The 22274-nt window shown below is 35.2% G+C and overlaps 1 protein-coding gene across 3 annotated transcripts; it reads right to left on the bottom strand.

Moving 5' to 3' along the window:
• Nucleotides 1-4666: 4666 nt before the first annotated feature.
• Nucleotides 4667-22082, bottom strand: LOC113226381 (transcriptional protein SWT1). 3 transcript variants are annotated; one of them, XM_026458990.1, is made up of 13 exons: nucleotides 21911-22082; nucleotides 21647-21794; nucleotides 19990-20915; nucleotides 19678-19688; nucleotides 19547-19608; nucleotides 18057-18215; nucleotides 16381-16484; nucleotides 15875-16060; nucleotides 14651-14837; nucleotides 9601-9811; nucleotides 5851-5988; nucleotides 5381-5518; nucleotides 4667-4775 (listed from the first exon to the last, which is right to left on the bottom strand). In XM_026458990.1, the coding sequence occupies exons 1-13, from the start codon at nucleotides 22067-22069 to the stop codon at nucleotides 4694-4696; spliced, it is 2511 nt and encodes an 836-aa protein (XP_026314775.1). In that variant the 5' UTR covers nucleotides 22070-22082; the 3' UTR covers nucleotides 4667-4693. The 3 variants fall into 3 exon arrangements, with proteins under 3 accessions (XP_026314775.1, XP_026314773.1, XP_026314774.1); XM_026458988.1 differs by having other exon boundaries at nucleotides 19547-19688; XM_026458989.1 differs by having other exon boundaries at nucleotides 19547-19688; nucleotides 21941-22082.
• Nucleotides 22083-22274: the final 192 nt, after the last annotated feature.

Here is a 22274-nt window from a genome sequence, read left to right as displayed (position 1 = left end):
TTGGGACTCGTATGACGCGTTGCAGGAGGGCTTGTACGCTGTGTGCGACTATATTCATAAACCTGCATTACGCGGCAGACGGCAAGGAAAACTGCAATGTAGGATAATGAATGCCCCTTTAAAATAGTCCACTAGCTGGCTAAGTAAATAAAAAAAATAGTTGGAGATAGATTTATTTACGTAATAAATAAAATTCATTTCAAGTTTCCGTTTTTTCCACATTTATTTTTCTTATTTCGACGTAGCTGAACAGACATTGGTATATAAAATTACATCGCTTATTTACAAGGAGACATATAGAAAATGATCACAGAAGTAAGTTTCCTTGCATAGTTGGTACCGGATAGGGCACGCCTATTATATTGACTAAAGAAGTATTCAAGGACTTTCTAATCCTTTGTATCTTCTAACTTGCTGAAGTTGAAAATCATTTAAATAAATATTTACGTAGAATTTTTAAACTAAAAATTTCAACTTAAAAGTAGACTTAGCTGGTAAATATTATTATTATTTAGATACTAATCGGGTAGTAAATAAGCGCTACTTATTAATAACGTAAGTAACAAGAAAATTGCACATTTTTTTCAGTTCTTCAGGCGGAATCACTAAAACCTTTATTGACATTTAAACGAATTAATTGAAGCAGTCGTAGCCTAGTTTTAAGACTGCTTGCCTCCTGCACGCGTCGAACAAGCGAGAGTTGCCCTACTTATTATACAGTGCTAGTACTTACTAGTACGAGCTAATGCTCAAAACACAAATTATAGCAACTTTGGATAGTCCAATTTTAATGCTCCCCTGTAAACTTGGCAATTTCGACATACGATCCTTTACGTCGGAGGGGGTCGATGTCATCTCTCTTTATACAGGGTGACAGGTTGAACAAGATAAATATTTGAAGAGGCAAATGAGTAGCCGATTTTTATTCCGAATATATACAAAAATCGCCTCTAAAATCATAGGAAAAAAAATATCGTGCTATTTTACAAATACTGACAGGACATACAAAATTGAGTCCTAACATCATGTGTAGAATGATTCTCGCCGACTAAGGAACATTTCTCGGTACAGGTTCCTACCACGACTAACAACATAATTGCCATAACATACCATAACGTAACACCGCATCGTGTCCCTTATTGTTCCTTATTTGTGTAGTGATATGGCATCGTTATGAACGTCACTGCACTCCACTGAACTACAAAGGCGACACAGGTGAATACACCGATATATCACGTAAAACAAATACGCGACGACGACGTCCCACCTAAGCGTGCGCAGAGGCCGGTAAGTTTGATTTGACCTTGCAGAACACTTGCTACATGTTCGATTGACGCGGTGTCTCATGCAGAGTATTACAAAACGTTAGAGGCAGTCTTTTCCTTTCAGAAAAATATTTAAAAATAAGACAGTGTTTTTATTTTACATATTCGATATGGATATCAGCTATTCATTCGCGTCTTTATATTATTTATCTTGTTCACCCTGTATAAACAATTTTTATAATAAAGAAAGTAAAACGAAGCTACCATTCTCATTGTGATGTAAGTATCTAATGTATGTAGAAAAAAGTAATTAGAAGCAAAAGACAACGTGTGATGAAAGACATCGTGTACACTCATGTATACAAGTTTGAAAGTGTCTTCAGTATATATTTTCAGTATTAATTTTAACGTACAATAGAATATGTAATATTGCGATATTGCATATAACGATTTAAAACAAACATTTCTTAATACGAAGTTTTTTTTGTCAGATGGTCACACAAGAGATATCCCAAAACTTTTTGTTTCACGCTAAGGTATATTATGTAACCAACCGCCAAGCAGGAGATCCGCTAAAGATGTGATGTATCATCTACCACAATCAAACAGAACATAATGAAATGTAAAATTGCATGTTATTAAAAACTCTAGTTACTAAATTTAAACATTATTTCGTTTTGTGTTTTGAAAACCCAGACGCGGATCTGCAGCGTAGTGTGTGTTAAGCTTAAAATATAATAATTAGTCAGTCTTTGAAGACGCTGAAGCTCCTCCCAATTGAAATATTTTTAGGATTGCACTATACTGGGTCCCAGTCTGCCAATTTCTCTAAAATCACTGGTCAATTCATTTTTCAATTTCATCGAGATTCCACTAAGATTATAACGTCTGCTTAAAGGTAAAACCACATAAATTACATTTTCCACAAAAAATCTCCATTTGTAAGAAATTCACCATCTTTCTGCAGATAAAACTCTTATCAAGCTTTTTTGTTATTGAGCTTCACGTCCAGAAATATAGTGATTTTCTTATCATAACTATATAGACTTTTTGTGGAAAATGTCACTTATGTGGTTTTACCTTTGAACAGACGATATTGCAATTATGACAATATTTGTTTATTCTGCTAGAATATTTTTTTTTCAATAACGCACACACTCAACATAGCCCCGCACTAGGGAAACTCTGTATCGCGGGTGCCATGGATACACACATAGACAACCACAAATTACACTCAAACTCACAGGAGAAGTAAATGTTGGCCATACAAATATTTCTCCCGGCCCGGGAATCGAACGTGGGATCTCTGCGTGGCAGTTCGGTAGGGTAACCGTTCGGCCACGGAGGCAGTTAAATCTCAATAGAGTGTCAGTGGAATGGTATTCATTCATTCAATCACTAACGATTGATAATATAGATTACGCCATTGACTCGCCATTGAAAAAATATTATTCAATATTAAAAAATTGCAATGACAGTTGATGGCAGTAGCTCGATGGCTAGCTACTGACAAGCCACTACTCGTTAACTTTTAGTAGAATGTCAAACGTAAGACAATTCAGCCGTTAGCACTCTATCGACACTATTGATATGATTTAAAATTAGCAGACGTGGGGTCCAGATCAGAAGAAATTACAGCGCGTCACAAGGAACTATCCCATTTTTGTATGCACATATGTTTAATTCGCAAAATGAGAACATTTTTATTCACTCACTTGTTAGATCGACAACAAAATCCAGATTTTTATCACACTGACGTGCGACAAACTTTTCCCGATGACATAAAATATAAACTGATAAAAAAATATCCTTCCTTTCCTTTCCTTCCTTTCCTTTAATTTATGGGCAAGGATTCTAATTTTAAAGCAATGCCTGTATCTTCATATTATCTCCTACATAAGCACTGTGATAAATTGAAAGTGTGAATTTGGAGGGGACATCAAGACGTGTGATATAATCTATTGATAAACTACAAAATGAGGGTATAAAGGTTGAATCCCACAAGTTGGCATGCATCAGCACCTCGACCATAATAAGTGTGGGTTTTTATTTGTCATATTTTTTATTGACTGTCAACATTAATCAACAACAAGCTTGCAGACTATTATATACTCTATATAAAATAGCTGTTTATTTAAACTTGTTGTGATAGATTTAGTTTTGTTTGTTGTTACTTTTAAAGCATTAATGTAACGGACATAAAACCTATACAGGGGATCGGAGGCACAATTTCATTACCTGTTTCTATCTTTTTTCTCAATAAAGTTACTGTTTATATTTATGATATCTATTTTAGATTGTCGTCTCTCCGATAGCCTAAAAAACTAATTTTTAAAGGGAGTGGCGGTATTCCCAGTGTTTCAGGCTCAAGTACTGGCGAACAACACGTGCCGTATCGAGCAGGACGCTGTCTGCTCCTGAAGGCCACAGACGTGGTGCTAATGCGCGCTTAACAAGTGGGGACCAACCCTTAGTGAACAGTGAAATGTATCAACCACAAATCAAAGTTTAAAAAATATAAACCAAATAACTTAATAAAAAATAGAATCTAAAATCTTATTATACCCATCAAGGTGAATTGTTACCTATTCATAAAAATTTAAAACATATTATTATTCTCCGTTAAAAATTATTGAAAAATTATACTTTTACCATTGTATGCGGATCAATTCCAAATAACAGATGGCCTGAATACATATAAATTTTAAAAGTTGGTCAACATTCAACAAAATCTATCACACTTAGAGGGATGTCTATGCACTTTTTTACTAACCACACTTGACGGATCTTAGTCTGTTGCTCTGGAGACGATATTCGACCAAAAATGTAGAATTAAGTGCTGTTGTCTATACAACTAGAGCAATTAAAAAAAAGTGAGAAGTACAAATTTCAAAGTCTCCTATATCGGAGAGTACAGATGGATAGGAGAGAGAGCTGGTGCCCAACGGAATGTCTTATAGGACGATAAGAGTCAACTGCCTTACACCAACCTGGCTAAAAATTGGCATGCGCGAAGCTCTAGATCTTTTACACTTGTAAAATGAAAAAAAAAAGTGTCGTAAGGGACATTTTGTAGTACCGGAAAATGTCCCTTACGACATTGCATATTTTAACTATATATATAACTTCACTAAAATATTTGATAGTTAACACAAAACTCTTTGAAATTTGTAACTTGTACATGCACAAATTTTTCTAAATGCTACATAAAAGGTCCCAGTCTAAAGTTATTTCCCGATCAAATCAGATAATGTCTCAAAATCAAAGTATATTATCTAGAATTCATCTAGTTCACCTATTTATCTTTTCGACAACCGATCCATAAAATTTTAGACTATTTAAACATTTGTTAAGTAAAAATGATGATAAAAGTATCTTACATATTATTTCTTTATTTCTTGACAGCGACTTTAGGGTTTTCAATTGTATTAGTTACTTAAACGAGTTTGGCAAATGTTTAACAGTTCGGAAAGCGCTGAAAACTTTGTGAATGCTTCTTGCAACATGTTCCTGAAAAACAAAAAATAAATGGTTAATTCATTAACATAATTGATATCGCAAAAGGAAACAACGGGACAGAAACATACGCCACAACCATAATTGTATAGATTTAAGACCTCATATCCCACAGCTGGCAACGCAAAAGACTTTGCTTATTATCATCTGTCTCTAACATCACAGATGCCACGTTTACTGCGCCACGGTCTCATTTCTTAGCATTCACACTTTACTTTCATGCTTTTTACTATATATAGATACTTTCGAGTAGAAAAAATATAAGGCCAAACTACAAAGTTTACAAAATCAGTGCAAATTTTAATTTATAAGTGGTGGCATTGATTCATATCTTATAAAAGAAAAGGTAATTTTATTGAATAACAAAGCTTTCAATAAAATTACCTTTATAAAGTATATTTTTTATAAAGAATATTATTATAAAGTATATAGATAAAGTAAGAAATTGTAACCTAGCTGCACCCACAAATTGTCAATAATTTAACTTTATTTAAATTAACATGCTTTGTAGGTTATTAATTTAATGCTTAATGTGCTTTTTGAAATCATGGAACAACGTATGTGTACAAGCCAAGTCGTCTATCGCTATAACAGCATACCTGCAATTGAGACAAAATATCCTCATGTTGTCTTTGTTCACACTTATACTGCCCTTATTGATAACACTCAAGCTCTCTTTGAATACTTCCGCTAATTTTGGTATTTCTTCTTCTATGCTATCCGTGTTTTCTAACAATCTGTAAATAAACATTGTAAACATACGTCCAGATTGGAACCTAAATTGTATATTGAAAAACAGATCTAAACAGGCCTGTTTTTTAAAGGCTCGCGAGCTGTAACGTAATGCACGTGATTACGTTGCAGCTCGCGAGTCTTTACAAACAGCAGGAATACGTATTTAATTTCACACATGCAGCACGCGTGTAACGCTTCTTGCTCGTTGTTCTCAGGGTTTATTTTACCTATAAAATAAATGTTCATTTGACGTGACATTCGGAAACCTGGGATCATTTTGACAGTGATTATTCCGGGGCCTAGGATAATTTTTCTTCTAATTAAAGAAACTCACCCCTTCATTGCCGAAGTTAGCGCGCGAATTTGACAACAGAACACGGACCATTTGCTCATAAGTACATGTAAAGGATCATTGCCAGGTAGCTTGTCTTCTAATGTATGAGAAATGCCTAATGCTGATGCTAGTTTTGCGCTGAAATAACAGAAAGGTTTCCCTAAGTTAGGATAAAAATAATATAATGAAAATTTGCAATAGTTGGAAGAACATAACAGCGTGATAGGAGACCAGCGGTTTCTCAACTGCAAGGTGAATACTTCGAATCAGGGTTGTTGCTGAAGCAGGTTGTTTACACATCAGCAGATGCTGATTTTGCGTATTTAAAAAAAAGACGCGAAAAATGTAACTCTTACTGAATATCATCATCATCATCATCGCCTATCGCAGTCCACTGCTGGACATAGGCCTCCCCCAATGTGCGCCGATTTCGCCCGGTCCTCAGCTTGTCGCACCCATTTTCCGCCAGCAAACATTCGCAGGTCATTACTCCACCTGGCCGGAGGGCGTCCTATACTACGTTTGCCGAGTCACGGTCTCCACTCCAGAACTCGTTTTCCCCATTGGTTATCGGTTCTTCGATAGATATGGCCAGCCCACTGCAACTTCAGCTTGCTTATTGCACGAGCTATGTCGGTGACCTTGGGTCTATGTCGGATAACCTCATTACGAATTTTAGGAGAAACTCCATAGCTCGCTGAGCGATTTTAAATTGGTGGACTAGACGTATCGTGAGTGTCCACGTCTCGGCTCCGTAAACCATAACAGGCAGGACGCACTGGTTGAAAACCTTTGTTTTCTGATTTTGTGGTATAGATGAGGAGAAGACTCGACGTAGCTATTTAAACGCTGCCCATCCAAGCTGAATCCTACTTTTGGCTTCCTTCTCGAAATTGTTTCTACCTAACTGCAGAATCTGCCCGAGGTAAGTGTATTCGGAAACACCTTCAAGAAGGTAGCCATTTACGATTATGGGTCTCGGGTCAATGTGATCATTGATCATGACTTTGGTCTTGTCCAAGTTCATGCCGAGACCAATACGTCCAGAGGCGGACACTAGGCCGTCCAGCATCTGCTGTAGTTCCTCCAGCGACTCGGCCATTAGGACTATGTCATCTGCAAATCGCAAGTGTGAGATGTACTCGCCGTTTATGTTAATGCCCATACTTTTCCAATCCAGCGTCTTAAACATATCCTCCAATGCGGCTGTGAAGAGTTTCGGGGATATGGCATCCCCCTGTCTCACTCCTCTGCGTAATTGGAAGGGTTTAGACTGCTGGTCCTGTACTTGGACACTCATAGTGGCAGCGTTATACAGATATCTCAGCACTTCGATGTAATGATAGTCCACTTGGCATCGCTGCAAGGATTCCAAGACAGCCCAGGTTTCGGCGGAATCAAAAGCCTTCTTATAGTCCACAAAGGCTAGACACAAGGGCCGATTATGCTCTTCTGACTTCTGTCTAATCTGCCGCACTGTGTGTATGTGGTCTATGGTGCTGTATCCCCGTCGAAACCCGGCCTGCTTCGGTGGCTGAAACTCGTCAAGTCTTCTGGCGAGACGATTCGTAATGACTCTAGAATCTACACGATAAAGCTTTCTTTGATCGCTCTTAGCGATAAGATCGCCTTTGCCCACATTAGTTTTAAGTTGTCTATGTACTGTTTTTGTTATTGTATGTGAGCAATAAAGTGTATATCTATCTATCTATCTATCTATCTATCTATCTTTCTATTTTCTTTGTTACTTAGTATAAACACACAAAGTGTCGTCCCCTTAACTTAAATTTAAAAAGTTATTTTGTCGATGGACAATTTCTTTATATAAGTTACTTTTATTTCAGGAAATTATGTTAAATTGAAATTGCTTATTAGTCTTGTAAAATGGCAAGATTGTAATTAGTTATAAGATTTTGTTTTGCTTTATAACAAATAACAATATTTAAAACATTTCTTTGTTACTTATTATAATAAAATATTATTTCAATGATTTTGTGACATTTATTAATAAAATAATCAATCTGCCTAGCTTAATCGTTCTGGAATTTTATCAAAGTTACATTTAAAAAAACAGTTGAGCCGCTTTTTCAGCTTACAGTCTGTTTCTGGTAGGTTTGTAAGTTATTCCAGCGTGCCTTTTAGGTTCACGACTCGAACATCCGCAATGAATATCAGCATCGATGAATGCGGATGTATTTTAAATTATGCCGATTATCCGCGGATGCGGACGCTGATATTCGCAACAACCCTGGCTCCTGGTTGGCTATGACCATCGAGTACATAACCAACTCGATGGCTATGACTTCAATTTCTAAGTACATTTGTGAAGGTTGCGGAAAATGTGTGAAGTCCACATGCCTCATTGGGCAAGCGTGATGAACTATGGCTTAAACACTTTAAACACAAAGGACACCAGGGTCCAGCAGTAAGACATAATGGGGTTGATGATGATGAGAGCCAAAGACGAGTATCTAGGCGTATTTAAGACGAGACCTCTACCAGGTGCCTGGAGCACCCAATTAATTTCCGCGATTGCAGTCACAAAAGTTGTTTATTAATAAACGCGTACAATAAGGTCATACTTAACGGTCGATACAACCTCAAATTGAATGAAAATCACTTTAGAAAAAATACATAGTGAAATCGAGGATATACACTGATTAGATTATTATTACATTTTTCACGGTGTGAAAACACGATTTCTAAAAATTTTCACGACAGAAAAAAAAACACAAACTTACCTCGAAATTTTACAAGAAAACCGCTATATTCAATAGGTATTTTACATGTATAATTTTTTTTAAATCTCGATTTGAATTTTTTCCACGTACGTTTTATTTATTGCGTGGGTCGAGCAGCAGGGACACAGGCTTTATTTCAGAATTATTTTTTTTTCAAACGAAATTACAGCCATTTGAAAATGTATACTACACGTGTTCTATTTAGTACAATTGATATAAAAAAAAATCATTGGTATTGGTATGGTAGCACAAGGGAAGAAAAAAAAGATTGGAAATGACATAAAGCAACTTTTGTATCAAAACCAGTACCAGTACCAGTACCAAGTACCAAGTACCAAGTACCCAGTACCAAGTGTAATACGACACTAGTACAAGCAATTCATTGAGCGTCATTCAAACTGTTCTTTTGACGGCGGCGATGGCTAGCAACCAATGTATATTGTTATTACCGAGTTGCAAGAAAATAATTTTGTTTCGAAATTATAGTATTGTATTGTTCAAAATATTAGAAAATACAGAGTTTTAATACTTACCGATGCAATGAAATCACTCCCGGAGTATTTTTTTTTACTTTGGCTTCTTACGCGACATAATATAATGGTACAATTCGTAATATTTTTATTTTTTCCACAAATTAATTATGTATCACATTTGAACGGCGACGGACGTGCTGTTGACACTCATATGCACGTCTGGTGATAAGCTAGGTAACGTGGACCCTGGCCAATAAGCTAGGTAACGTGGACCCTGCCCACTAACCAGTCTATTACTAGTATTTATGTGGTCTATGCAAAGTACATATTGAATAAGGCGGTTTTCTTGTAAAATTTCGCGGTAAGTTTGTGTTTGTTTTTTCTATCGCTAAAATTTTTAGAAATCATGTTTTCACATCGTATAGTAAGCAGTGCATATCTTCATGATATATTTTTTCCAAACTTATTGATAAAACACTTTCACTGTTATGCGCAACCAACCAAAGATAGTACAGACTCTTCAGCAGAATACTTACCAATAGCTAGAAAAAACAATCCAGAGGCCCTCAAAAGCATCAATAATAGGCATTTCTGATTGTTCTTCTTGTACCATATCTTTATTCAGCAATCGTTCCACTGTGATTTTGGCCAACTGCATGTATTCAGGTATTATTTGGCATTTCTTCGCTATATCTAAACAAAGCTCTTTGAAGTTCGTTACTTCGGACTGAGAGAGAGAGTTTGGACCTGAAACAATTGACACGTTAGGATTTCATTATCAACCTTATACCTGTACAATAACGTCTCCGTCGCCCCGTTTTTCGAATGCCGAGCGTTGGTTGCTCAAGCAATATAAAAAAAATTGTTGTCCAAAGAACAATGCCCAAATTCCATACACTCCTGGACCAGCCAAAAAAAAGTTGGCGACCATCAATCGCAGACACAGGGTTTCATTTATATTTCCATATAGTTCCTAATTATACTAGATTTATATTTTTTAACTAGGGAAAGTTGATTCATGCAATATTTTCATTTTGAGTGTACGTTAAAAATGACGTTAATTATGTTATTTGGTAGTACAGTCATATAATAAGGTAAGTATAGTTGTATACATATTCAAAATAATACTTAGATTCACTACGTCAGACGAATGAGAAAGAAATGGTGCAAAAACAATTTTTTTTTAACCGACTTCAAAAAAAGGAGGAGGTTCTCAATTCGACTGCGTTTTTTTTTGTATGTATGTCACGCGATAACTCCGGTATTTGTGAACTGATTTTCATGTTTGTTTTTTTGTTGAAAAGAGGGTACCTCCATAGTGGTCCCATTTTATTTTGAAGAAAATCATCCACCTCTAAGGGTGGCTGTTCACGCATGAATTCATTTTCATAAATAGCGCCAAATTTTAATATAAGGACATTGACTTACAATTATATGGACGTCGGGTCCGCGCTAAAAAGTGTCCGCACTTGTAAGGCGCTAAAATCGTATACAGAGCGCGACACTCCGCTTTAGTCTTCATTTGTTCTACTGACAGCGCGATACTGCGATGACATTACAATTTAAATTTCGAATAGGTTGACTTGGGACATTTTTTTCGTGGTTTTTGTATTAGACCCGTCGTCCATTTATTTGTAAGTCAATGTTTAAGGAGCAATTATTTTAATGGTTGATTTTGCTTTTCAAGGCGTTTTTCTCTCTCAATATACTTTCGAGTAGTGAGAACCAATTTTTATCATCTCCTGTGTCGAGTCCCGTATAGTAGTCCCGGATGAATCCGGGTTTGCGCACTTTCCGGTAACCGATTTCAATAAAACTTGGTAATTACATGTAATTCCACGTACTTTTGAGGTCGATTTTTTTAATACTCTGTACTGATTAAAATACTTTAAACAACTTAGATTTTGACATTTAATTTCAAGTTTCGTTCACACGTGGCATGATTTCTCCAACATTGAGAGGCAAGTAATTATTCGGAGCCATTATCCACATAGAACTTGACTGGACTTTAATTTTGATTCTAATTCTGATATTTTTTATTTTAATTCTGATAACTTTGAAGTTGAGAGTCAAGTTCAAATTAAAGAAGACTTACGTATTTGAGATCATTGCTTAGCGGTGTCACAATTATTGTAATTTTCGTTTGTAATTATTCAAACGTTGAAGAAATCTACGGCAAGTGTAAATGCCTTTTTATGTATTTAAAAAAATCCGAACCTTTTGCCAACTTATTTCAAAGTTTTATGAATGAAAGTTATATTATTTTATAATGTATATTTAGATGGATATAAATTTTCAGAGTCGCGATTAAAAAAATTGCGAGTCCAAAGTGGGCACTGTTCTTTGACCCACCAATTTCTTTTTTCAAAAATGGAATCTTTGAATGATACCTAACGCCTAGAAAAAATTTGGATGGTGACTAAAAAGTCATCTGTATAGTCCCACTATTGGGCACGGGCATGGACCCAACTCACGAGGACTGCTAATATCCATACTACGGACTGTTACTCTGTAAAAGTTCAAAATTCCGTCTTAGATCTAGATAGCGCTGGTCAATAATAGCCGGGAAGTAGTTTAAATAATAAATGGTCGTGGATGTCAACTAATACCTCTAATATGAAATATAAGAAGTCAGCTTTTTTACTTGTAATATTATTCAAATATTGACCATTGAGCTATAATTATTTTCTAAACTTTTACATATATCAATAGATTGTAATAGAATCTATTCCAATCTATTGTTGCAAGCTAATTTATAAAGGGATAATATTATTTGATCCTCAAAGAAATAATGATCTATTGTAAATGTGCACTTTTTTAAACAAACGGTATTTTTTATGTTTGATATATATATTAATTGTTCCATCTATATTAGTTGATCTACGGATAAATTATAAATGAACTGCTTTGAAGGCAACATTATTATTATGTTTTAACATATTAAATTAATATTTGGTATTCAAAACTAATACGTATCCTATTTTTTATCATTGCTCTTTCAACGATTGATAACATTTATAACCAGTATATCTTTTGATATTTATTGATCGCCTTATAAATATTGGTTGCTTGGTTGCGCCCTCTATTCAGTAGGTTAGTCTAGGTTAGTATATGAAAAAGTAGCAGGAGCTGAGCAAGTGAAGCGAGTGTCGAGCGTGCCGCGGCAGCGGCCGGCGGGTACCAGAAGTCAATTTGCTTGCGTTTCCAACCATGTATTTTATATACAAATATAATTTACTTAGTTTTAAAAATAAGTATCTAAATTTTATGTTTGATGCTCATTTGTCTTAGTTTTGAGGCCCAAACACAAAACTATCAAAGTTAATTTATACAAACCAAACATTTTTGGCGTAGCTCAGAACAGATTAATTGCAGGTGTGCTCAAGCTGCATATTTCGTTATGTGTACATCATTGTTTAATTTACTATAATGGCTTAACATTGCAACATTTTCCGGTTTTTCTTTTCTTTTCTTTGGTCTGTATAAATAGTAAACTATAAATAAAGCTCTTAATTTGCTATTTTTGATATGCATAAGTGGAGGTTTGTAATAGGCTCTTTGATGTTGTTTAGTTTGTATTTTATATTTTGTGTTATTAGCTGTAAACCTTCCTAAAATAAATAAATAAATAAATAGATTAAAATATCCACATAAATACTTTCTTCCGTGAAAATATCGCTCCATTTAATTTATTTTATGTCTCAGAGAAAGGGGATCAATCATTATAAAAGATAACCGTTTAGACTAATTTGCCTGCTGCTTTCGCAAATTTAAAAGGATCTTTTAAATACATGCCATTTGTAAATTACCGCTTGCTAATATGGGTAGATGGCGCTAATCCTAATCGAATAAAATAATTGTCGGCACTATCCATAAAAATCTGTGTAATAAGCGCCACCTAATTCATTTGTTTATTATCACTAGAAATTAGAGTAAGTTTGATAAATTGCTGCTCGTTAATGTAAAACAAATTAGTTACAAAAATAGCTATTTGGTACTTGTATCGCGATTAGCAGTCCTCTTTAGTTGGAGGTCCATGGGCACAGGTATCTTATAAGGAGTTTAGGTCTAGCCCAATGTGGGTTGGGGTTTCACACGTTTTCCATGTTGTAAACATTAAGGTATTAATTGCAATATTCTCTTGCTTTATTGAAATAACCTTTGTCAATTGGTGTACTTACACATTAAAGTTTCTATCATCATCGTGGATTAGTATCCCGATTATGGTGTACGATTATGAATAGCATAATATCTATGCTAATATATTATATTATGCTATTATATTACTAATATTATGCTCCCCGAATTTAATAACAAAAAAGGAAACAAAAACAAATATCGGAAAAAAAACTAAAACAAAAACCAATTTTGTGAAAAAAGAACACAAAATAAAAACTTACAGTTCAGTATAGGTTCGTAACGACAAAAAAAGCGGAATGGTGATGGTCTCACAACGATTCATTTAAAGTCCTAAGCTGAATCATAATAAGAGTTCATGGTTTATTAAGGCCCCAGGATCAAAAATTAAGTTGGCGTATTGTTGATTGGAGGTATCGTAGTGTAAAAGAACGCTTCAATTAACAATAGCAACTTTTATATATTTTATATATATAATCTACATAAAACATTGCGCATTGTTTTACATTTTACATTGTTGGTCTAACGTCACGTAGTGACCAGAAAATCCAATACTTATACCAATTGGTGTTTTCAGTTATTATGTACAATATAATATAATTTATTTACCTAATAAATTATATTAGAAAATACGGTTTACGGAAAAATAGATACCAGAGACATATTTAAGTATACTTAAAAATATTTAATAATAACATAATGAATAAAAAATCTCTAAATAGTATGCACCCAAAGCTACTAAAAATTTGACACTAATCGATACATCCAATTTATTATCGGTTTTTATTCAGGAAGTACGTCTAATGGACGACAACTTCCTGAGCGGGCTTTTAAACCCCCCATATTTAATCTTTTTATTTCTCAACAACTGCTAGTTAAAAAAATTTAAAAAATATCGCATTTCCGATGAAACAGTGACTTGACATTATTTAATTAGTAGTTTTGTATTTAAGGCTATTAAGAACATTTGAAGAGCTTTTAAATGTACTATACTACCACTATACTATTTCAATACGTATTACGCTATCTATAGAAAAATGAAGGAATCCATAATGCGTCTCTGCTTTTCCATATAAATTGCATTTTAAAAACGTTTTGGTATCACAATTTTATGCAGTTAAGTCTGTTTTACCGAGGAGGTGCGAATATATGAATAGGATAACGAAACATGCGTCTACAAGGTGAAATTTAAGAAAATTGTCAATTCTATAATGAAATGCTATGCAAAGCGAGTTCGCCGCGAGATTGTGTGAATATGTGCATCCGTATACGGCGTTCGGCGGCCGTGCACACATAAGAGACGCGCTGGTACGTTTGTATGGAGTTACCATACTTCTTTTATTATAATTATATACTATGGTAACACCCTGATCGGAGTCAATTTGGAAAAATTCGTTTCCTACTGGAGATCGAACCGCTGGGTTGAAGTGAAATAAAAATGGTACATACGTTTACTCTCAATAGAAACCCACGCGTGTCGCAAGTCCGTGATAAGGTGTTCTATTCGAGGGAATACTTCGTTGAATACGGCGATCCAGTGTTTGAGGAGGCATTGGAGGACATCCGAGAGGGTCCAAGGAGGAGCCTTGAAGAGCACATGCTGCCACAGATTGTTGTACTTTGCTCGCATTTCGTTCTGGAATTTAAAAAAACGAAAATATTGTAAAGGCTTTTTTTATTTTTTGAATTTATTATGGAATTAAAAAATTTAATACACCGGTGGCTTCCTAAAATTCTAGAACTTAGGACTAGTCAAGGCTAGAACGCATAGGCATCGTCGGTCATGTCGTCACTTAACATCATCAAGCATAAATCTATTTTCAAAAAAAAAAAAGAAAAGCTTAAAATCCTCACGAAAAAATATCTTCAAACATTTGATAAAAATCACGATGATTTTAACCTGCACTTTCCATTAGCTTTTGACGAATTTAATGTATTTTTCTTCCATTTTGATAACACAACGCACTAGCTATACTGACGCCGACTGTACATACACAACACACCTGCCTGCCGCCCAATAGGGTCGTCTGAGACTACAGACCTTCACTATAGTTAGAACCTTCCTGAACTAAAGCTATTCCATATACCCAATCCAGTATCTTTAAAAATAAACTTATTAATCAAGTCTGCTCAAAACAAAACACATTCCCGAGGCCTAAATGTCTAAATTGAAAATTAGACTCAAGTTCAAAGGCAGGGGCTAAGTTCAGACCCAAATATTCCCTGGTTTTCAAGTTCTGAAATTCAAAATCAGTATACAGAAACTTAAATTAGTATGCACCAGACAACCTTCCAAAGTTATTTTTTCAGAGACGAAAACGGTCACAACGAATAATAATACAAATATCGAACACAAAGAAAAATTCCTTTTCACCCGACAAGACTCGAAACTACGCCATCTGAGCTACAGCTAGAGTCAGCAGATCTTACGAATCCCTCTGTTTGTTATAGATCTTTGCATCAGGTTTTCAGTTTTTAACACCGTAAGCGACACCTTGTGAGAGAATTATGAAGCTTATCATTCAATCAGTACCTTTACAACTACCACAAGCTGACATAGATGTCGCTGTATTCATTATAATGTTGATTTTATTGAATAGCAAAATATAACACTGAGATAAATTGATTCGTATTCACTAGGGATAAGCACAAGTTTTATGCAGCCCGAATTACCTCTAAAATGTTTGCCAACAACTGGTGCATGGTGTTCTCATAATGCTTTACACTGGCATAAAGGTCGGGATCCACTGTGGCCTGGGGTTTGTTCTCTAGCAGTGGCTTTAGATCGGCCAGTGTGATGCATTTCACGCCATTTATTGATGCCTTGTTACACAGGTTCTTGTCGTTTGATAGTAGAATCTGATGACAAACATAACAAAAGGTAATGTTGTAAATGAAATTATTTTTTTAAATCTAAGTCGCGGCTATTTGTTTTTCATATCTACCGATAGCTGCCGTGACCATGGGGCCTGCAAAGAGCCCGAAACATGGCTCGTATGAAAAAAAACAAATATACACATTTTAAACCTAATTATTTTCATTTCCAATGAGTAACAATCACGAAACCCTAAAAACTGAAAATTTTACGTTTCGCTGCACTAGGGAAACCCTGTACCCCATAAAATAAAGATTCTTTGAGTTTGAGATACAACCAAAAAAGGTATACCAAAATAACTTACAACAGATATTCCTCTCTCCTTCTGCTGCAGGCAGCAGTTTAGAATCTCGTCATCAGGCAGTTCGCATGGGTATATATGGCAATTTGCGTCACGTAGTGATTGGCCTGTAAGATGTGTGACGTCAACACAAGAACGAGTGCACTGAAGAAAGTGGGTGGTAATATATTAATAGAAAGTATTTGAATTAGATATACACGTAGTGTCGCAATTTTTGGCTAAGAAACTTGACGAAAAGTCGAGAATGCGAAGCTTGAAATAGATTACTTATAGTCAATGAAAAGGTGGGAAATCTATAGTGCCATAACGGTATCTAACAGAAGCAAATTACAAAGAAATAACTAACCAAATAAGCCCAAAGGAAAAGTGCTAAGATAGCTACTATAACACTTATCTGATAGTGGAGTGTGACCACATGGAATTGAGGAGATGGGACGTAATGGAGATATAAATATTGTTCTGCGAGACCGAGATCCTTTACATAATAGCCAAAATGATTTATACTTATGTAACCTACTGCATTAAATCCAAAAATACACCTAAGGGCGCGTTCCCACTATGTCGTAACGTTTTATTTATTTATGTCGCGTCTAGCCTGTTCCCATATCACGACTATCTCCCGTGACTGTGTCGTAGACGTGGACTGTTCCCACTAGATCGTGACGAAATTTATCAGTTCACGGCAGCCGCCTTGTTGTTTGCACGACAGAATCGTTTCGAAGTTGCGATTATCTGTCGTCACATTTTTATCGTGACGATAAATAAAACTATTTATCGTCCGACGATAGTTAATCCTGTTGTACTACATGTGAATAACTTCATTTAAATATACAAGCCACGGCACTTTAAACGGCACGACTATCTGTCGTCACGACATAATGGGGACGCGCCCTAACTGACCACGCAATTTTGAGATACCCTATGAGGCTGATAGACACCATATAGTACAGTATTAAAGGCCTTGTTAAGAATAAGGAAAAAAAAAATACCACTTATATTAAATAAATTAAAAATCCCCGATAAAGAACACGGTGTACTCTAAAAAGTCAATAAAGTCACCTAAATACTCGTGAAGACCAAATTATTGAGCCCAAATACGATAGTTCTATGTAAGTAGTTGAGGAGTTGGGTCGTTTACAGATAATCCTGGTTGCGGTAACAAATTTCAAATTGATTAAACAGTTGAAAGTAAAATTAAAACATATTGATTAGTACTGCAGTCTTATGTCCTTTTCGGTTTGTTTATGACAGGAAATACTGGATCCCAAAATGGTGGTATAGAAAAACCATCTTTCCTGTAGAAATTAGGATGTTTTTTATTTTTTATTACACAGGCCATTGAAATTTAAAAAAACATCCTAATTTCAATTGGAAAGATAGTTTCTCCGTACCACCAGTTTGAAGGCTGAAATCCTTACACTAACTGGAAAAAAGAATTCATGATCATTATACAGTTCAATGATGTTCACAAAACATACTATGAACCATCCTGATTAAATTAGGCATCCATTTGGGAGCTATATACATTGCCACATACAAAGAGATAGATAAACAGAAAAGCTTCAACTTTATAACTCCTCTCTTTTTGTGTCGGCGATTAAAAATTGGACATATTGATACAGATAAAAAATCCAAATCAATGATATGTTAACATAAGTATACAGAAATTTTTAAGCAACCTTTTATCCGACTATTCTCGGGCAGAGACTTGTAGAGGTAATCCATGGCGCTGCGCGCGCGCTTGCAGATGGCGCCGTTGCCATTATTGTTGTCTTTCAGGCGGTCTAATTCATTGATAACGCGCCACGGGACAAGTAACGTCGGTTGCTCTGAATAGCCTGTTTGAATTATCAAAATAAAAGGTCATCAGTCTAACTAAAGAATAATGTGGACATTCCCTTATACAAATCCCGAGACTTCTCACAATGGATTAGATTTGAATACGCTGTAGCCGCCAGACCCTAGTAGAAGATGTAGAGGATCTGGACGAGCTCGTTAAATTAAAGACGATTTATAGTGGACTGTAATATATTGGCAATAGGTTACTGGTATACAAAAGTAGTGCCATTAATCGCTAAACAGTGGTGGTTTCTTGTGGAAGTACAATTCAAAAGTAAATGTCGTTTTTGACCATTGTGAATTCGTACAAAATATTCGTTACATATGTAGGGATGAAATAACATGTATGTAGTGTCAGTGGATTGGTTCAAAATAGAACACCTACCTACCGGCCTAGGTAACATGACCTTGACGAGCGTTTAGTTACTGCTTCGAAAATTACATTAAGTTACAAAAATTCTGTTGCGTTCGCAACATGTGCATATTATTCATTGATATTTGAGTACGTTCGCGACTACAAATTATTGTCTCAAAACATAATATTGTACGTACGTATTTAAATACTTTAGCCATTTCGAAAGTAAATATGAGACAACCTATATTTTGGAACGTTTAGAAAAAACAGTAATAAAAGAAATTTTACACACATTGATGATGAAATGGACATTTTTTTTTAATATCAAGTGACGAAACGAACAAGTCATACGCCTCATGGAAAACTACACGCCTGTCCATAACAGTTGCAGTGCCACTCAGAGCTTTAAATCGCAAAGATTTGAGGGGCACTGCCACTGCGCCCGTCACCCTGAAACGTAAGTTGACAAGTCTCATGTGCCTGTAATTTCACCAGAACTCTTAACCTTCAAAACCGGAACACAGTAATGCTGACATTATTGTTTAGCGGCAGAAACAGGTAAGGTAGCAGTACTTCCCTGGACGAACTCTTTCGCAAGGAGCTCTACTGCTACTGAAGGGTAATCCATAGTAGAAGGGTATGTCCATACTAAGGAAAGCATTCATACATTAGGTAAATTAACTCTTTGAATTCCGATCACTGATTATAATTGTCATACTTATGATCTGTCTGTCAACCTGGGTTGAGTTCCAAGGATTGCGAACCTTCTTCAACATGCAGGTTTCATCACAATGTTGTTCTTCACCATTAGCGAGAGGTATTGTTAAATATTTACTTATGTACGTAACTTAGAAGTTAAAATCCAAGGTACATGCCACAAGATTCAAACTATCAATCTCTCATTAACAAACAACAGTCTCCCACTGAGCTACAACCATTGTTAATATTACATTACTGAGAAACAGGTAAGGTTACCTTTTATATGTGAATTAAGGACATTCTTAATAACATCAAGCTCATGAATAAAGATGTTTGTGTCCACTACTAAAACTACATTCTCCTTGATTTCTGTGCTATTTACATTTGTGCACTGAAAGGAAGTTGTGGTCTGCCTCATCTGTAAATAAATACAAAGGATATTGAAATTAGGTGTTTCAAAATTACAATCTATTTGGTAATGAGCTGTTTTATTTTATATGCAAAAATTTAAAGAAAACTACACAACTGTAATGTTAAGCTATTTAAAAAATAGTTGGAAAATTGAAAATTAATTACATATAGTAAGGTTTTTAAATCAAATTCATAAATTATCATAGAAAAAAGGCTCCAGTCAGCATTTGCACAGTTGCGACTAAAATACAACCTGATGCTGGCATTGTGGTGAGCAACAGAGCGGATGCAATCAAAACATACTTTACCTCTTCAGAGTCTTCTACATCCATTGCCTCAAACTTGGGTAATTCAATGCTACTTAAACTATCATCTCTTTCCGCATCATTACTTAACCTATTCCGTAATGCTTCCATTCTGTCTTTAGCAGACATAAAAGTCTTTACTGGTGTATCTTTATATGGTACTTTATAAGACAATTTCGATTTTATAGCCGAAACCAGTTTACTAGCTTCAGAAAACTGTGGTGGTGTAGCTGGGTGTTTAAGTGACGGATATTCAGCAGTTTGATTGCAAATACCCTGTTCTATATCTGCAAATGTGTCTTTTTGTTTAGTTTTGTTGCAGTACTCTTCAGGCAATTGAGCCTTCATTGATGATATGATTTTGTTTGCCGCAAAAAACTGAGACGGAGATGGTGCAGACTGAATGCTGTCACTGCTTGGTGATTGTGTTGTGGACACCTTTGATTCATTTAGTGGACTTTCTGAAGGAATTGCCTTAGGACTACATCTGGCCACTTTAGCAGGCGATAGATCAATGTCTTCAGGTCTTGACTGTTGAATTTCAAAATCTAGTTGGGCTCTGAGATGTGATAGTCTATTGCTTGCTAAGTTTTTAGGAGTTGTTTCTTTAGATTGTGTTGAAGGAGTGGATTTTGGGGAAGGCCGTAATAATCTATCATTTATATTTTTAGGTGCCGTCTCTTTTGAAGGTACTAAAGGGGTTAATTTAGGGGAAGGGTGTTGTAGTTGGTTTCTTGCTACATTTTTAAGAGTGTTAGGTGTTCTTTGTGTAGGCAGTGGAGATGGGACAGATCTAGGTGAAGGTACAGGTATAGTTGGTTTTCGAGGACTCTCCTTTTTAAGTGTAATGGCATGGAACTTTTTAGCTCTATCATCCCTTTTGGAAGGTGGCTTTTTTGGCTGTGGTTTCCGTATTCCTGCTGTTTTTTCTGAAATTTAGGACACAAAATAACATTATTATTTACACTTAAACAATTTTGGTCCAATAATTAACCATGTTTAAATTCAAAGTTAACACAAAACTGGTTAATATAGCCCTCTGAAATCAAGGCATTATTGTATTGTATTTTGTTCTATATTTTTGATGCAATTTAGCGTAATGATTGTTAAAACATATAAAGCTGATAAACAGTGAAGTTTAATGTACTCCAAAATTCTTAAATACTATCTGTTCTAACTCGAGCTCAAAACATTTGATTCAGAATAAAGCATGTTCCTCTTAACTCCACCTGGCTATATTGATATCTCACATGTCTTCATCTTTACTTACATGGGAGGTATCAACAACTACAAATAAACAAATACAATAACTTTGTTGAAGGTCAAAATACCATTTTTTGCTTTTTAACTTAAATATATCCTTTTTTATGTATGTTATAGGTTCCATATTTAAAAGTAAAGAAATCACTTGGGGTTTGTTGTTTACTTTTGAAAATGGAACCTGTAATACTTATATGGGAGGTATCAATATACAAACCAATACACCAGTCTCTTCATGGAAAGCTGTTATGGCCATCTATATGCATTCACAATACCAAGGGAGTGCATATATAGAAAGTGGAATATAATTAAAGTTTACAATAAGCCCTCTTTAGAATTAAAATATTGATAGTCTGGATAAATTAACGTGTTGTGGGATTATAAGCTTTAAAAAATGCACCTGGTTTCAGTTTCTTTGTTGAGGTCTGATCTTCTGCGGCGCAACATTTTCGTTTCAAATTTTTCTTCTGTGGTTCATCTTTCTTTTTATTTTTCTCTCTTTTATTCTTACGTTTGTTTTGTTCGCATTTACTGGGTCCATCTTCAGCCTTGAAAAATTTGTTCAGATTATTGATTGAGTTTACACTTTATTAACTTTACAAATAAACGTTGTATATTGAATACAAGAAACTATAATAATTCGACAAAGTATCTAAACTCTTACCCGTAACTTATTAAGTAAAATAGAATATACCTTAGGTTGAGTCCAAAGAGACTTCCCTGTTTTCATATGGAAGTAATAGTTTCTACCGGGGTTAGACTTCGATTTGAATTGCTTCCAACCATCGGGTAGCTTCTCTTCCCCATTGTTATTAGAGTTCATGGTACAACATATGAGACTGCCTAAATAAATTCATTGAATTCACGAACACTATAAAAAAATATTTGTGCAGTTTTGATTCGATTGACAAATTATTCGAACATAGACAATATTATCGTTTATTCTCTATACGTGGATCGCTTTATTTGCTCAATTGATAAAAAAAAAATATATAAAAAGTCAATGGTATTTTTAGAATTTGGTATTT

The sequence above is a fragment of the Hyposmocoma kahamanoa genome, unplaced genomic scaffold (assembly GCF_003589595.1).
Source record: "Hyposmocoma kahamanoa isolate Upper Pololo Valley unplaced genomic scaffold, ASM358959v1 190, whole genome shotgun sequence".
Taxonomy (NCBI): domain Eukaryota; kingdom Metazoa; phylum Arthropoda; class Insecta; order Lepidoptera; family Cosmopterigidae; genus Hyposmocoma; species Hyposmocoma kahamanoa.
The sequence above is the reverse complement of the archived record's forward strand: the minus strand, read 5'-3'. Positions and strand labels throughout refer to the sequence as shown.

Coding starts and splice junctions, on each gene's coding strand:
- LOC113226381 (XM_026458988.1), bottom strand. CDS start 22,069: ATGAACTCTAATAACAATGGGGAAGAGAAGCTACCCGATGGTTGGAAG. Junction 9,812..14,650: donor GGTTTCTATTGAGAGTAAAC/GTATGTACCATT, acceptor CAATTGTTTCAG/GTCCAAACTCTCTCTCTCAG. Junction 5,989..9,600: donor ATTGTTTTTTCTAGCTATTG/GTAAGTATTCTG, acceptor CTGTTATTTCAG/CGCAAAACTAGCATCAGCAT.